Genomic DNA, 17,178 nt, shown 5'->3' with positions numbered 1-17,178 from the left:
TATAACAGGAAATAACTGTAGCCAATAAATGTCTATGGTCAGGTCATAAACTCCCTGACATCCTGAAAGAGGCAAAAATTACGCTTTGGAACTTGTCACGTATCCGTCGCGGCCGAATCAAACATTCTCATTCATTCTTTCATGAGCAGTATGTGTAGGCTAGCTAAGTGGATTTACTGTAGCTATAAGTTTTGTTTTCACAGTAAGTACAACGTGTATACACGTCCGTATATTTTCATAGCTATAGAACGAACAAACGTGATAAAATGTAAGCTTTCTTCTGGCTAAAAACATAGTTAAGGCGTAGTTAGCCAGCTATATTTATTTCCAAGTTTAATCCAACAAACGTTACAGTACAAGTAGCTTGCTTGATAGATAACACTGAGCAGTTCATATGGCTGTGTGAAAAAGTGATAGTGAATGATTTGAAAGGAAGAACGCATGCTAAAATTGTTTATGCTATGTATGATCATGGCAGGGAAATGATAGACAAGAACAAAGGCACAAACCAACAGGTAAATCATTGATAAGTGCCACACCAAGACAGACTGTTGATCAGTAATCATGTAAATCAATCCAATTCAATCAGTCATTGAATTGGATCTCTGATAAAAGGACAGCAGCTTAATTTAGGATTGTACTGTACGTGTTTACTTTATGCAGAAGAGAGGCTGTCATAACTAATACACTGGTAAGAAAGGAAGGCAGAACAAGATGATTGTAATACGCTGTAATACGACAGTGCATTACAATGGTTACATTTGGAATAGAAACGTATTTTAATAAATTTTTACATTTATATATCTCTTAATTCATATGCCTGATCACTGATGTAATTCTTACAACACGCAATGATAGCTAGCAAACCAGCTTGCTAGAATTAGGTAGCCACCAGTTAGCTTAGGTAGCTATCTAATATTGACACCAGAAGCACCAACTATCTCGGCCATCTGTCTCCACGCTGCATTTTTTTGTTTGCGTCTCTGTAGGAAAATAGCGTGCAATCGTACAGCTCAGGGAATCCCATCACTGCTACTAAAAGTTTTTTAATGTTTTCATCCATCTTTTTATTTTTTTGAAGACCACAAAAGCAGACAATTGAACATTAATTGTGGAACTAAAGTTATATGTTCTTTTAATTGTACAGAGAGCATTTCACTACCACCTGTGCTAAATCATGTGATTGGTCAGTCTCCAGTGATAGGCATGGGTGATTTGGGATAAGTTGGGAAATCTGAATCCCACGGATCCCACGCATCGCCCACAAGCCACTCACTCGCCACGCTTCCCTGCATTTAAAGTAATTGAGCCATCACCCCCATTGCGAACAGTGTGAATGTACAGTAAATGTCCCGGCATGGCAGGTGTCTGTTCTCCCTGCACGTGTCCTGCCTCAACTTTACAGAAAGACTGACCACACTAAGAACGCAGTGGGTGAACGGAGGACTCAGGAGAGAGTGGAATTGACTGGTGGATAGCTCCCTCTAAAAAGTTTTCAAGGGGCTATGGCAGTGAGTGCATCAACCGGGTTTGTTGGTCATGAGGGGTCATGAGGGATGAGAGCCCACCTGGCAAGACAGCAAAGGTGGACAGTATCAAGCCTTTCTGGTCACCTTCACGCCCCTGGGCCAGACTACACTTAATCATAGACCATGCTGTAGAGATGAGTCTTTAGTAGACACTTGAAAGTTTCGACTGGGTTTGCATTTCTAACCTTAACTGGCAAATCATTCCACAGTAGTGGAGCTCTATGAGAGAAGGCCATGCCTCCGGCTGTTTGTTTAGAAATTTTAGGTACAATTAAAAGGCCTGCATATTGCGAGCTAAGGTTACTTGTAGGTATGTATGGCTGGATGATTTCAGGTAAGTAGGAGCAAGTCCATGTATTGATTTATAGGTTAACAATAAAACCTTAAAATCTGCCCCACCCCTTAGAGGCAACCAGTGTAGAGAGGCTAGTACTGGAGTAATATGTTAAAAAAAAAAAATTCTAGTTAGGATTCTAGCAGCCGTGTGCAGGACTTATTGAAGTTTATTTATTGATTTATCAGGGTAACTGGAAAGAAGAGCATTGCAGTAATCTAATCTAGAAGTAACAAAAGCATGGATACGTTTTTCTGCAACAGTTTTTGATAGAAAGTGTCAGATTTTTGTAATGTTTCAAAGATGAAAATAAGCAACTCTTGAGACATATTTTATATGTTCTTCAAAGGAGAGGTCAGGGTCAAGGGTAACGCCTAGGTTTTTTACAGTTTTTTGGGATACGACCATGCAGCCGTCGAGGTTCACAGTGAGATCTGCTAACAACGCTCTTTGTTTTTTGGGTCCTAAAACGAGTATTTCTGTTTTTCTTGAGTTTAAAAGCAAGAAGTTCTCTGTCTTCCACTTTCTAAAATCTGAAACGCATGCTTCCAAAGTAGCTAATTTTGGGGCTTCTCCATGCTTCATCGAAATGTGTAACTGTGTCATCAGCATAACAGTGAAAATTGACATTGTGATTCCGGATTACATCACCCAGAGGCAGCATATATAGTGAGAACAATAAAGGGCCCAGAACTGAGCCTTGAGGAACACCAAAACATAGCTTTGATTTGTCAGAGGATATGCCGTCCACACATACAAACTGATTTCTTTCAGATAAATAAGATTTAAACCAGGCTATAACATGTCCATGTAGCCCAACATGGGTTTCCAGTCTCTCTAAGAGAAGGGACTGATCAATAGTCTCAAAAGCAACACTAAGATCACCAAGCAACAGGATGGATGCAGAACCTTTTTCTGAGGCCCTTAGAAGGTAATTTGTTACCTTCACGAGTGCAGTCTCAGTACTATGACAAATCATTGACTTCATCACTGGCATCGTCGTCATACGTTTTTAGTAGTGGAGTCATGCAAATACAAAATACTTTTTAATATTTTCAGAGATGGATGTTTCACCTATACTGGCTGTCAAATCAGGAAGATGCGCCGAGTCTGAGCGGGCAGTGTGCATGCTAGGTTCGGCTCAGCGACAGGTCGCCAGACATTGAGCGATTTGCAAGTTGGGCGAGCGGACAGTGTGCATGTAGCATAAGCAAGCAAACGGCTCTGGAGGAGCGTGTCATTCGGCCCTGGTGTTTGGGGCTGGCTATTCATGGTTGCCCACGGAGCCTTCCCAGTGCGGGCCTGTGGGCTTTGCAGCTGCTCCCCACCCCGTGTCTTGGGGGGTACTGTCACATCCTGGCCGTGCAACATTTCTCCCTCATTTGGATCACGGACAAATGTTTTGTCATTTATTTCCCTCACCTGTTTCCATAATCACTGTCCCTATTTAAGTTATTTTCCTAGTGTCTTGTCGGTCTGGTTTAAGCCATGTGAAACGTTGTTCTGTCACGTCTAGTTGTCTAGTGTTTGTTTTATTTTTGATTTCTTTTAATTGAATGTCCTCTGTTCTTCCTGCGCATGTGTCCTGCATCCTCAAAATTACTAAGAGTTCCATTAAAGAGGGATAGAGTGAGTCATACAGCACTGTGATGTATGAGAAGGGTTTATTGGCAGTTCTCCTCTTTATGACAAATGGAATGAATCAGGAAAGGGATTATTTACAGACTCAAATCCAAAAGTGAGATAGAAAGCTGTGGTGAAGACGTATTATAGAAAACAATCATTTCTGTGGAAGCATGGCTGCTTCTAGCACAGTGCCCTCCAAAGGACAGTTAAAGGCGTTGCGCTTTGTAGCGCAGTCAGATGGATGATCCCCTTGCCAAGCTTGAAGATATGACATGTCACAATTCTTGGTGAACACAGAAAACTCTTTTTTTACATTTTCTTTTTGAAATTTAATTAACACTATTGCTTTTAAAAACCATGCACATCACGTGACAAAATAAATTGGATAGGGAAGTGAACATGGATTGGAGAGAGGAGAAACAGCTGCCACCACATTGGTTAGTTAACATTGCTTCACCAACACACAGTTTACACTCCTGTCCCCAACCCTAACCTTATCCTCTGTCCTTAGAGGGGCCTGAGTCAGGACCATGTCTCTTCTGCTCTAATAAATGCATAAGAAAAATGCATAAGAAAACGTTTGAACAAATAGGGTGTTGTTGAAAGTAAAGGAAAATATATTCATATTTTATATATATATATATATATATATATATATATATATATTCATATTTATATGAGTTTGACAATGCAAAGAAAATGATTCCCCCATAGCAGTATGAGTTTTTTTTAAACTAAAGCTCAATATATACTTTTTATTATAACAAAATAGGCAGTAGACTGAGGGATAAATATGCAGTATGTTAAAATCTCAGTGTACAATAAATTATTTAGTTTGTTTTTTGCATTGTTGTTCCATGTCCTTCCTAAAAATAATAATAATAATAATAAATCATGGCTGGAGTAAGTTTAAAAACTCACTAATGTGATTCATTCTATATTAACCACCCAAAAGCTTACTGACATAAAACCATTATGGATTGTAGTGAGTAAAGGCTGTTAATGATAATAACTGCCTTTTTGTGCCATTGAACCTCACTACATTCCGGAAGTTGAAGACTAAAACAGGGTGAGTATGACTGGGTCAGGTGAGCAGAGGCGCCGTTAGACTGCATGTAGATACAACATGTAAAAGAGGGCTATAAGTAAAGCAGCTCAGATGCAAATCTAAAGGAGAACAGAAGAACAACAAAAACATTTCAGGAAAAACGTGACAAGAAAATAATCCTAATTGTCCGAAACATGCTGTTTAAAGCTATAACGTGCAAAGGTTTGCCTCATGTTATTTCCTTTATGAACCCATATATGAATGCATTTACTTTCAATAATGTGAAGAAAAGTAGTAAACAAAGAGAAAAAATATTTATATATATATATATGCATCTATATCATTTTCCTTAAACATTAAGGAATTGTACCATAAAAATCTCCCTGTAAGATGCTGGTCAGGCAAAGCCCTTCCTCCTTAACAGGAAAAGCATCTAGAGACAATGTCCAGACATCCGTATGTGAGAGACCGCCCAAGAAAACACCAGAGAAAGAGAGCATGTCTGTGTTTGTTTGTGTGAGAGGGACAGTGTTAAACAACTGAGTATGTGTAAGATACAGAGCTGGAACAAAGTCTGTGTGATCAACTCTCCGGGCACTATAGTATCAAACCCAGCCGGTGTGACAGAATGGAGCTGGGCAGTGTAGGTGCGAGTGCATGGGGAAGGTTGAAAGGTCAAATCGGAGAAGAGAACCAAGACAACTAAAATAAAAAAAGAGCCATATCATCCATGCTCCTTTCACAATTTCTCCTTGGCAGGCACCCAGATGAAAGGTCCGGATTGTTCCTCTATGATAATCTTTACCATGTTGTATATCTCCTCCAGAGAGTCACCCTGGACTATAGCTGCAGCAAGAGACACAGATAGATCAAACATTAGATAGTATCTCAAGTATAGTAAATCCAGATACTATAGCTAGGGCAGACATTCACATATTGACTGTTAATCCATGAAGCATGTTCAGATTGTAGCAGTGGCTGGACCTACCAGTAAAGTGCTCAGTAAATTCCTGCTCTAGCTTCAGGGCTCTTTCAAATGTCTTTCTCCCCTGGTCCTCTGTTAGCCTCTTATTCATCTCCCTGTAGGGAGAGGGAAAAGGGACAAGATAAAGTGAGAAAGAGAAACACAGTAAGTAATATAACAACACATAATTCCCATAACCCACCAGGGAAGAAAGATTGGGTCTTTTAATATGAAGTTAAATCAAAACAACTTACAGAATATTCTCTACAGACTTAGGCTTGACAAAAATAGCGATCGGGTAGAGCATGGTTGACTGTAGTCTTTTGATGGCATTGCCCGAAACATCCAGGATGCAATGCTTCCCCTGAATGTATCGAGACAGAGAGATGGGTCAAAAACTCAGAAAAACATGAAATCTAGGCCCCTTTATAAGTCAGTTGGTAGATTATGGCACTTGCACTTGTACTAATTGTACACAATTGCTAAATGACAAATATAAATCACTGTATACTCCCCACCTCCCATCCTGACTTCCCCCTCCCCCTCTCTTCCCCCTCCCCTCCTGACTTCCCCCTCCCCCTCTCTTCCCCCTCCCCTCCCCTCCTCTCTTCCAACCTCCCCCTCCCCTCCTGACTTCCCCCTCCACCTCTCTTCCCCCTCCCCTCCCCTCCTCTCTTCCAACCTCCCCCTCCCCCTCCCCTCCCCTCCTGACTTCCCCCTCCACCTCTCTTCCCCCTCCCCTCCCCTCCTGACTTCCCCCTCCACCTCTCTTCCCCCTCCCCTCCTCTCTTCCAGCCTCCCCCTCTTTTCCCCTCCTGACTTCCCCCTCCACCTCTCTTCCCCCTCCCCTCCCCTCCTCTCTTCCAACCTCCCCCTCCCCTCCCCTCCTGACTTCCCCCTCCACCTCTCTTCCCCCTCCCCTCCCCTCCCCTCCTGACTTCCCCCTCCACCTCTCTTCCCCCTCCCCTCCCCTCCTCTCTTCCAACCTCCCCCTCCCCTCCTGACTTCCCCCTCCACCTCTCTTCCCCCTCCCCTCCCCTCCCCTCCTGACTTCCCCCTCCCCCTCTCTTCCCCCTCCCCTCCTGACTTCCCCCTCCCCTCCTGACTTCCCCCTCCACCTCTCTTCCCCCTCCCCTCCTGACTTCCCCCTCCACCTCTCTTCCCCCTCCCCTCCCCTCCTCTCTTCCAACCTCCCCCTCTCTTCCCCTCCTGACTTCCCCCTCCCCCTCTCTTCCCCTCCTCTCTTCCCCCTCCACCTCTCTTCCCCCTCCCCTTGTGACTTCCCCCTCCACCTCTCTTCCCCCTCCCCTCCTGACTCCCCCCTCCACCTCTCTTCAGTGTCCCTCACCTTCTCAGCGACCTCTCGTACAGACTGGACACTGGTCCCATAGAGATGGTTATTGTACTGGCCCGCCTCAATGAACTTGTGGTCCTGGATGTCTTTCTCCATCTGCTCCCTGGACACCATGAAATGGTAATCTCTGGCGTCCACCTCGTAGTCCCGCTTTGGTCTGGTCGTGTCTGGAAAAGCAAACACAGCCCTTTCATGGAAACCGAGTTGTGTTCGTTTGATGTGTTTAACTACTGACAGCTACGGCAACTTTGTTTTCACACTCCAATTACAAAAGGTTGGTTGCGTAAATGCCTCAGCTTGCGTGTCCCCCGAAATGCTGGCACTCACGTGGAACGCACGACCCAAACTTGTCTGGGAACTCTGAGATGAGGTCATCGTTGATGCGGTCTTTCATTGGCCCCAGGATGATGACAGGGCGTGTGTAGTTCACTGTACAGACACAGTTGGATGAGAAATTAAAGGGAAAACATGAATGAATGAGTAGATAATGAATTCAGGTGATTCCACACAGGTGTATTGCATGATACATTTAAGCAATGAACATTCTATCATGCTCTGTGGCATGTATAAAAACGCTGAGGCCCAGTTGACCTTGATTTAGGATGAAGATTGCAAAAGGAAAGGATCTAAGTGACTTTGAAAGAGTTTCTTCCAGGATGACAATGCCCTCATCCACAGGGCACAAGGAGCCACTGAATGGTCTGATGAGTATGAACATGATGTGAATAATATGCTATGGCCTTTGAATTCACCAGACCTCAACCCAATTGAACCCCTATGGGAACTTTTGGTCCAACAGGTTAGACAGGGCTCTCCACCACCATCTTCAAAACGCCAAATGAGTGAATATCTTTTGGAAGAATGGTGTTCCATCCTGTAAACTCCCAGAGGCACACAGATGCAGTTTTGGTGGCTCTTGGTGACACAACACCTTACTGAGACACTTGATTTGGGTTTTTATTTTAATTTGTCACCCGTCTATTGATACTAGACTGATCTTTTCTATAGTTTCCTTATATTTAAGCAATAGGACAAAGGCTGGGGGTATATGGCCAATAAACCACGGTTAAGGTTTCTTCCTAGGCAAGATGCAAGGTTTAGTGCCTGGATAAGCCCTTTAACTGAGGCACGACTGTACATTGACCGAACTACAAATCACCTCAGATGCCTTATTGCCATTATAAACTGAAAACATTAACATTTTGTCACACCATGCACTGCAAAAATATATGTCTTATCAAGTATATTTATCTTGTTTACAGGTTAAAAATCTAACCATCCTTAAAATGAGGTTGATTTTTTGAACAAGCTAAAGTTGTATTATAACATCGTTTCCCAAAAAATTGGGATGCTGCATAAAGTGCAAATAAAAAGAATGCAATGATGTGGAAATCATTTATCCTTATTTTTAACTGAAAATAGTACAAAGACAACATAGCTTTTGGAAAAATACATGCCCATTTTTTTATTTGATGCCAGCAACACGTTTCATGTTGGGACAGGGGCATGTTTACCACTGTGTTACATCGCCTCTTCTTTTAACAATACTCTGTAAACGTTTGGAAACTGAGGAGACCAATTGCTGTAGTTTTGAAAGTGAAATGTTTTCCCATTCTTGCTTGATATAGGATTTCAGCTGCTCAACAGTTTGGAGTCTTCTTTATCGTATTTTTCATTTATAATGCACCAAATGTTTTCAATAGGTCTGGACTACCGGCAGGCCAGTTTAGCACCCAGACTCTTTTACTAATGAGCCATGCTGTTGTGATACGTGCAGAATGTGGTTTGCCATTGTCTTGCTGAAATAAGCAAGGCCTTCCCTGAAAAAGATTTTGTATGGATGGCAGCATATGTTGCTCCAAAACCTTTATATATTGTTCAGCATTAATGGTGCCTTCACAGATGTGCAAGTCACCCATGCCATGTGCCCTAATGCACCCACATACCATCACAGATGCTGGCTTTTGAATTGCACTCTGATAAGAAGCCAGATGGTCCCTCTCCTCTTTAGTACAGAGGACGCAAGACAGTTTTTCACTTCACCTCAGTCCATCTTAAATAAGCTTGGGCCCAGAGAAGCCGGTGAAAGTTCTGGATCTTGTTCATAAATGGTTTCTTTTTAGCATGGTAGAGTTTTAACTTGCATTTGCAGATGCAGCGACGTACTGTGTTCACAGACAATGGTGCTCAGAAGTGTTCCTGAGCCCATGCAATTATTTTCACTACAGAATCGTTTCTGTTTTTAATGCAGTGCCACCTGAGGGCACGAAGATCATGGCCATCCAATATTGATTTTCGGCCTTGTCCCTTGGATACAGAGATTTCTTTTGAATCTTTTAATGACATTACGTACTGTAGATGATGAGATCCCCAAACTCTATGCAATTTTCCATTGAGAAATGTTATTCTTACATTATTGCACTATTCGCATGCAGTATTTCAAAGAGTGGTGAACCCCTCCCCATCCTCACTTCTGACAGGCCCATCCTCTCTGGAATGATCTTTTAATCCCCAATCATTTTACTGACCTGTTGCCAATTGTCCTAATTAGTTGTGTGATATTCCAAAGTTTAGTTTTTGTTTGCCTTACACAACCTTTCAGTCTTTTGTTTCCTCTGTCCCAAATGTTTGAAACATGTTGCTTGCATCAAATTAAAAGTGGGCATATATTTTTCAAGGAACAATAAAATGTCTCAGTTTCATTATTTGATATGTTGTCTTTTTACAATTTTCTATTGAATATAGGGTTTAAATTATTTGCACATCATTGCATTCTGTTTTCATTTACATTTTACATTGCATCACAACTTTTTTTTAAATGGGATTGTAGATAATACTGCATGATTTTCGAAAATATACCTTGAATATAAAGTCATTTGTCTTTTTCCAGGCAGATTATTTCACTTATTTCAAGCAGATATCTCCTCAAATATAGTTAAATGTTCTAAGACAATTTTGCAGTGGGGTATCTAGAAGGGCTATTCTACTGCCGTCCTGGGGGATGAAACACCTCAGATTTTGGGTTCTACATGGTAATTAACAACACTCAACAAGTGTCCCAGGTCTGATTCGGTCGGTAATTAAGGAGGGGATGAAAACCAGAAGTGTTTTCGGCCTGCCAGGACCAGAGTTAAATAGCCCTGGTACACACCTGATGTAGCACAGCTTTTAGCCAATCGGCATTCAGGATTAAACCACCCACTTTATAATTCACTCTGAGATAATAACTAACCAGCAAGGTTAACAAACTAACAAAGATAACTAAAATGACTAACTACATCCAAGAGACACAACTGACATGAAAATAAATGAAAACAATATAAGCAACATAGAGATAAATCCAAGTTAGATAAGTGATGGGAATGGGAGTGAGAGGTGAGTTTGTCTATTCTACTGCTGCCCTATGAGCAGGTAACGCGCGACAGAGATGATGATGACAGCTGTGTCTTACCCTCCTGCTGTGTGACTGGCTCGTAGGACAGGACGTAATCCTCCTGGCCACCTGATTGGATGAACAGAACAGGCGGTTTAGATAGACGGTGAGGGGATGGGGGAGGTCAGTGAATACTGTTGTTAGAGCTAGGAGTCAGACTAGCAGATTGGCATGCTATTTGTGTGTGTAAGCTTCTGATTTCTCCTAACGAAGTGTAAATATCTTAATGAATTTCTTTACTCCACCTGTTCAGCATAAAATATAAAGTTGATAATGTGCATGGACGCATGCTGAGAAATGTGAAAATGTGTAGCACGTCTGCTTTTCCCTAAAAGGTATTTCATTGCGGTTCAGAAACTGTCTGGTCCCAACTAACAGCAAACACACCACTAAAGTTTCATATTGTGTTCATATTACTCTAATATACAGTATGCTCTACTTTCCTTTGTTACGGCACCGCTACATACATGAGGTCTACCTGGATTACCCCTGAAGGAACCCTGCACGTGCATTTAACAGTAAGCCTTTGGTGTGTGGATAGGCCAAGTACCCCCAGAAGTCCTATATCTGTGGTTCAGAAACCATTGTCCTGCAATGTCAACATGCCTCCCTGAGGTAAGTTGGGGACTGTAACACGTGATCCTCAAGTAATGCTGCTCAGACCAAACACAGTAATAGAACGGCACGCAGAAGCAGGCCACGTAAACATGGAAACAACTGATTAGAGGAGACATGGACCGTAACCGATTAGAGAATACGAGGACAACTACTGATTAGAGACATGGACAACAACTGATCAGAGACATGGACAACAACTGATCAGAGACATGGAAAACAACTGATCAGAGACATGGACAACAACAATTAAAAACATGGACAACAACCGATTAGAGACATGGACAACAACCGATTAGAGACATGGACAACAACTGATTAGAGACATGGACAACAACTGATTAGAGACATGGACAACAACTGATTAGAGACATGGACAACAACTGATTAGAGACATGGACAACAACAATTAAAAACATGGACAACAACCGATTAGAGACATGGACAACAACTGATTAGAGGACTCATGGACAACAACTGATTAGAGACATGGACAACAACTGATTAGAGACATGGACAACAACCGATTAGAGACATGGACAACAACCGATTAGAGACATGGACAACAACCGATTAGAGGACTCATGGACAACAACTGATTTTAGAAGACAAGGACAACAACTGATTAGAGACATGGACAACAGCTGATTAGAGACATGGACAACAACTGATTAGAGACATGGACAACAACTGATCAGAGACATGGACAACAACAATTAAAAACATGGTCAACAACCGATTTGAGGAGACATGTAAAAAAACTCTTAGAGACATGGAAAAGTACCGACTGGAGGTCACAGAGGGAAAGGACACTGGGACTTACGGTAACTACTTTCACTATCGCTGGCGTTAGAGGTTACATGCTCTGAAAGAATAACAAAGGGAATGTCAGCACCACGTGAAACGTGAATGTGAATACACAGACCCTTGATGATGTCTATGGAGTTAACATAATACACAAAATGCAGACCGAAGCACTCAGGATCACCAGGAGAGGGCGGTGCTAGGAACCTTTAGGAGATGGAGGTGTGAATACTTTCTAAAATCTCTACACCCTTCAAGTTAAACTTATTAAAGGGCAGCATTACAGTATATCTGTGAGACCTTCCTCTTTCATCCTCAAATTAGGCTGTAGCCAATCTTGTAGCCAAGGTGATATAAAACAGTTAACTATAATGGCACGACATCCAAAACTCTTTAAGGGTCTTAACACAGCCAAAAGGGGGTGGGGTGGGGGTGTGAAACGGATATATTCAACAGGAAAATCCCAGCACCAAGGTGATCAGGACAGTAACACCCCGTAACTCCCAAGGACCATCAGAGTTAGGCTTGTCAGACAGCACAATGGGAGACTCCTGGCTGTCTCTATACAGGCCTATCGGTCGAGGGAGACTAATACCAACTGTTGTCTCTGAGAAGCCTGCTGTAATGATGCCAAGGTATGCCGTGTCATCTGCAGTGCAGTAGCCACCCATGAATCCCCATAGATGTTGTGACATCACCACCCTGATCCAGTGCGCTGGTGTTATTAGCATTGTTCTGCTGTCCAGCTAACGACCCTGCGCTGAAGTCCTGCTGTTCGGAAAGCACTGTAAAGAGGCTGGCCAATCTGTTCAAAGCGTTAGTATTGTCCTCCGTGTTGATACACGGATGCAGTGTGTTTGGATAGGTAGTTGTGTATGGAATAGAAACGCAGGCATGCTGTTGTATATTTATTTTGTGTGGTCAGAACGTTGGCAGGATAACTATCAGAGAGCTTTTAATGACCGATTGCAGTGGATGACTTAGTTAAGGATTGGATGAAAGTTTGACTGTTAACGTCAAAGTTATTAAGCATTGGATGACAGTTTAAAGGTTAATGTCATCGTTAAGGCTTGGATGACAATTTGACTTATAAAGTCATAGTTAAGGCTTGGATGACAGTTTGACGGTTAACGTCATAGTTAAGGCTTGGATGACAGTTTGACTGATAAAGTCGTAGTTAAGGCTTGGATGACAGTATGACACGGCTGAGGGAGCTGTGGCTAAGCTTCAGATGGGTGTGCGACTTACTCAGTCCTTTGTGGTCAGGGTCCTGTGAAGCAGTCGTCAGAGAGCAAAGCAAACCAGGAGACACAATCACAAGAGACATTTATTACTGGAACACAACCCGCTCTTCAGCCGCCACACGCTGCCACTGCGCTGCACGGAACCCCAACGCTCAAACTCCCTAATCGATAAAGCTACGGTTTAGAGCCGTGATTGATCTATGTATGGTTGAACCTAGGGTCTTCCTTGGTAGTTCCTAGTTCTAAAAAGGCCTTAAGGTGTGTTGGCGTCGGGGTAGTGGCTGCAGCGCTAGTGGCTGTGTCTGGCGGTACCTGTATGGTCCTGTGCATGAGGCTGCCCTGACCAACTCTTCTGGCCACCGCCCGTCAATGCCTCTATAGCGGTTTACTTACGGTCGATGTCACTCGTTTCCTGCTCGTTGTGCTCCTTGCTCTTGTTGTAGAAAGGGAACTTTCGGGAAAATAGGTTCTTTTTACGCTTGTCATTAAATGACTGCTGGGGAAGAGAGGGAGGGAGGGATGGAGGGGTAAAACAAAAAAGGGAGGGACGGTAGGTGGTGTCTAATATTGGTGTGAACATGTTAAACCCAGGACAATAACCCATAACCCCTGAGCTGGACCCAGAAGCCATCTTAGTTTAAGTACCCATAACTGTAAAAGGGCCAGTTTAGCAGACACAGATTAAGCCTAATCTAACACAAAAAAAATATATTTTTTTGTCCTAGACTAGGCTTAATCTGTTTCTGCGAAATCGGCCCATTTCATGAAGTATAAATTCATGTTGACCTTTAAGATTGATATTTGAATCAAATGAACTCTGCAGCTTCAGGTAAAGTGAGTTGAAACTATGATCTGGATGAATTAGAACATAATAAACCATAGCCTAAACTATAACCTAACCCATTTTAAAACCGAAATGCCTACTGAGTCCGCTCAGTAAATGAAATGGAAATGGATCAGACATCTGACCAAACAAATGACACTATTATGAAAATCTATCCAACATCAAATTAAAGCAGGGCAGGAAGAAGGATGTGAGTGAGAAATGTCCAAAGCTCCGTAGCATGCAAGGGAATAGGAAAAGAAATCATGCCCCTTGTTAAGCTTTTTGTAGTGTGATAATTGTTTTAGTGTGTTAGTTGTTTTAGCGTGATACTCATTCATGGAAAGAAGATCCCTTCATCGCTATAATGGAACAATTGCAGTCAGCTTTTTGATTTTGATAGATTGTAAGACCCAGTGCAGTCCATATTTATATTTTCCTTCATGATTTTTTAGTTCCACAAAAAGTTGAATCAACATAATGACAACACCTTTTTTAAGAGCTATGTGAAGTGACAGTAAATGTCATGTTGTTCAGTGGGGATGGAACCTCATGGCTACTTTGTGATATCACGTGATCTGCATTACAACAGACTAGTGGTAGTTACTGCTAATTCTGAAGGAGACACTTAGTGAATTTACTTTAATAGACAACAAGCTTGTGTTGTCTAACACCAATGCAATTAGACTTAGCATTTGAAGGGCCAGAGGAGGTTCAAGAAAAAACAATATTTTGTACTTTTTTAAATTCAATATTATACACAGTAATGATTTAATAAGAAATATGACAGACTGGACTGGGACTTTCAGATACTGATCAACAAAACCACAAAAAACAGAGAAGTGTTAGGATGTGAGGTTGGGTTTGTGTAGATGGACAGACGGGGTTTAGTGAGGGTAGGGACTGGAAGCAGTCTGACATCAATGGCAAGCGTATAACTGCCCTCCTGTCTGTCCACTTGCTGCTGTTTGCAGGTCATGCATTCATCTCAGTACCATCCACATACAGATTCTACCTGTGCAGCTCTGGGCAGACTCTCAGGAAATCCTTATCCAGTTTAGACACTTTTGGTGATAGTAAACAGTGATGTATTTTGTGGTCGGAGCCGAACTGGTGGCAGACAGTGACTGTAACCTCTTTACAACATATAAGAATATAGATCATCCTGATGCCTTCTCAATAATTTTTTAAAGAAAATGTCATATCACAGATGTAATATTACTGTATATCCCATTAATTCTAAGTATGAGCAATTTGGTTAGTTTGGATGCTAATTCTGCTTTACACCCCAGCTAATGTTGCCAACGTTGGTCCATGGTGTTTACCATTGTGAAATAGCCTACTGAGAACGTCAGTAACAAGCAGTGGTTGCTGCTGTTACTAATTTGTCGTTATTACTAGAACTACATCATTGATTTTGCCTGTGTATGATAAACACTGGAGAAAACTTTGCCTGATATGAAATGATCACTGCAGAGACGAGCGTTCCGGAGGATTTCATCAGTCCAGTCTGTCTCTTTAATGGCTAGCAACCATAAACGTCTGCATTTAGCATCAAAGGGAGGCTTCGACAACGGTATTCTATAAAAATTAAGGCCAACTTTTTTTGCATTCCTATTCTGACATCCAACAGCACAACAATATTTTTTGTTTTCCTTTAGTCTGAGGATCTTGCCCTTTTCACTACACTTGTTCCTGCAGTTTCCTGCCACCACCAAACTTCAGTGATGTAACCGTGATGTTAGGTTTCCCTTGTCTATATAGTCCTACCTAACACAGCACTGATCCAAGGTTAGCACTCCCACTCTAAAATCTAAATGAACATGATAAAACAATAGCATCATCCAGGCCCTTGTTCGCAAAAGACTCTCTGAAAAGGAGTGCTTCTCTAGGACCGGACGAGACTGCAAACTTCAGAATCTGCATGTGGCTGGAACCCACCCATGTCAGCGCAGCAGACTTTTGCTCTGGAAGACTTATTGAGTCAATTGGGAAATGTTTTTACTATGTAACAAGAACGTTGCAGCTAAGAGAGCTGGACAGTGGTGCCAGTAGACATGCTGTTAACTACACAGACTCTAACACACAGACAGCCTCAGACAGTTACAGATATGTACACAAGAAATGAATGGTCAATTCAGTTTGGCTGAATAGATAAATAATAATAAAAAACTGCTTCACAATATAACTATAGGTAGAATGCTGTGTGGATCTCGATGGTATTCTTTTGCATAAATATATACATATACAGTACCAGTCAACAAGTTTGGACACACCTACTCATTCTTGGGTTTCTTACTATTTTCTGTATTGTAGGATAATATTGAAGACATCAAAACTATGAAATAACATAAATATGGAATCATTGAGTAACCAAAAAAGTGTTAAACAAATCAAAATACATTTATATTTTAGATTCTTCGAACTACCCACCCTTGATGACAGCTCGGCACACTTTTTGCATTCTCTTAACCAGCAGTTGATATATGCAGGTATAGATTTAGATTCTGTGCAATATAAGTCCAGGCCTAATTAAGAAAACTACTCAGCAGTTAATCATTTTGGATAAACATTTCCCACATAGACTTGCCATGTTTGAATATGTACCAAATTGATGTGATTTACACTTTCTTGCAAACAAATAGGCTGCAAATAGACATTACTGCCTCATTTACCCTGGCAGGTGGGCCAGGCTGTGACTGTTTGCAGCTGGTGCTGATAGCTGGCTAGCCTAGTTAATCAGACTGAAATATAATCTACTTTCCAGGCTATACATGCTGTCAGAGCTCTACTGTTTAGTTTTAGGCTTCTACATGTAGTTGGACATTTCTTCCTGCGTGTCAGGAGTGATGTGTTATCACGCCAGCTAAATAAATCAGCTACCGGAGGAAAGTCGGGCGTTACGCCTTGAGCGTTGCGTGTGTCTGGACTTGGAGCTGATTGGTCGAGACACATGCAGTTGGCACAGAGCCCGCTCTCTGATGTGAAGGACAGAGAAATTGTACACGACATAAGAAATCACGAGGCAAGTCGTTCTAACCTGCAACCTCTCTTTTTAACGCTTTGCGTCAATTTATCATATTCATTCAAGAGTGGTGTGGCGAACGCTGCCCATCCACTCGTCCTCTATTGGGCCTGTTTGAGGCAATATCTCCATAACAGCACTGACACTACATCGGTGCTCCTCTACGGGTCACATGACACTCACCCCTTTGTCTTGAGAGCGGGCGTTGAATTTGACCGTCTTTAACCTTGCCCTCTCTTTTTTCTCGACCCTGCAGGAGAAAAACCGTGAGGGAGGAGGGAAAATGGGAGGAGAGAGGAGTTAGGAATGCGCCCATGGGTCACTGATAAAACATTTAACGTAATGGAGCCTTGAAATGCACCAGCTATTTCCAGACAGG

The 17,178-nt window shown here is 42.1% G+C and overlaps 1 protein-coding gene across 24 annotated transcripts in view; it reads right to left on the bottom strand.

Annotated features, from left to right (window-relative positions):
* Positions 1–4,208: 4,208 nt before the first annotated feature.
* The window catches only part of LOC105011989 (disks large homolog 1), a 145,472-nt gene continuing 132,502 nt past the window's right edge, over positions 4,209–17,178 (bottom strand). For 12 of the 24 annotated variants that reach the window (XM_020049079.2, XM_020049083.2, XM_020049082.2 and 9 more), the window contains 9 exons: positions 16,983–17,049; positions 13,345–13,447; positions 11,727–11,768; positions 10,307–10,357; positions 7,183–7,284; positions 6,850–7,022; positions 5,756–5,865; positions 5,526–5,617; positions 4,209–5,383 (listed from right to left, as the gene is read on the bottom strand). In XM_020049079.2, the coding sequence (XP_019904638.2) occupies positions 5,277–5,383; positions 5,526–5,617; positions 5,756–5,865; positions 6,850–7,022; positions 7,183–7,284; positions 10,307–10,357; positions 11,727–11,768; positions 13,345–13,447; positions 16,983–17,049 (847 nt within the window). In that variant the 3' untranslated portion in view covers positions 4,209–5,276. Of the gene's footprint in view, positions 5,384–5,525; positions 5,618–5,755; positions 5,866–6,849; positions 7,023–7,182; positions 7,285–10,306; positions 10,358–11,726; positions 11,769–12,955; positions 12,978–13,344; positions 13,448–16,982; positions 17,050–17,178 lie in introns of all 24 variants that reach the window. The other 12 variants (XM_010872530.4, XM_010872536.4, XM_010872539.4 and 9 more) reach the window with 3 other exon arrangements.

This window comes from Esox lucius, chromosome 8 (genome assembly GCF_011004845.1).
Source record: "Esox lucius isolate fEsoLuc1 chromosome 8, fEsoLuc1.pri, whole genome shotgun sequence".
Taxonomy (NCBI): Eukaryota; Metazoa; Chordata; class Actinopteri; order Esociformes; family Esocidae; genus Esox; species Esox lucius.
Note: the sequence above shows the minus strand (reverse complement) of the source record. Positions and strands in the feature narration are given on the sequence as shown.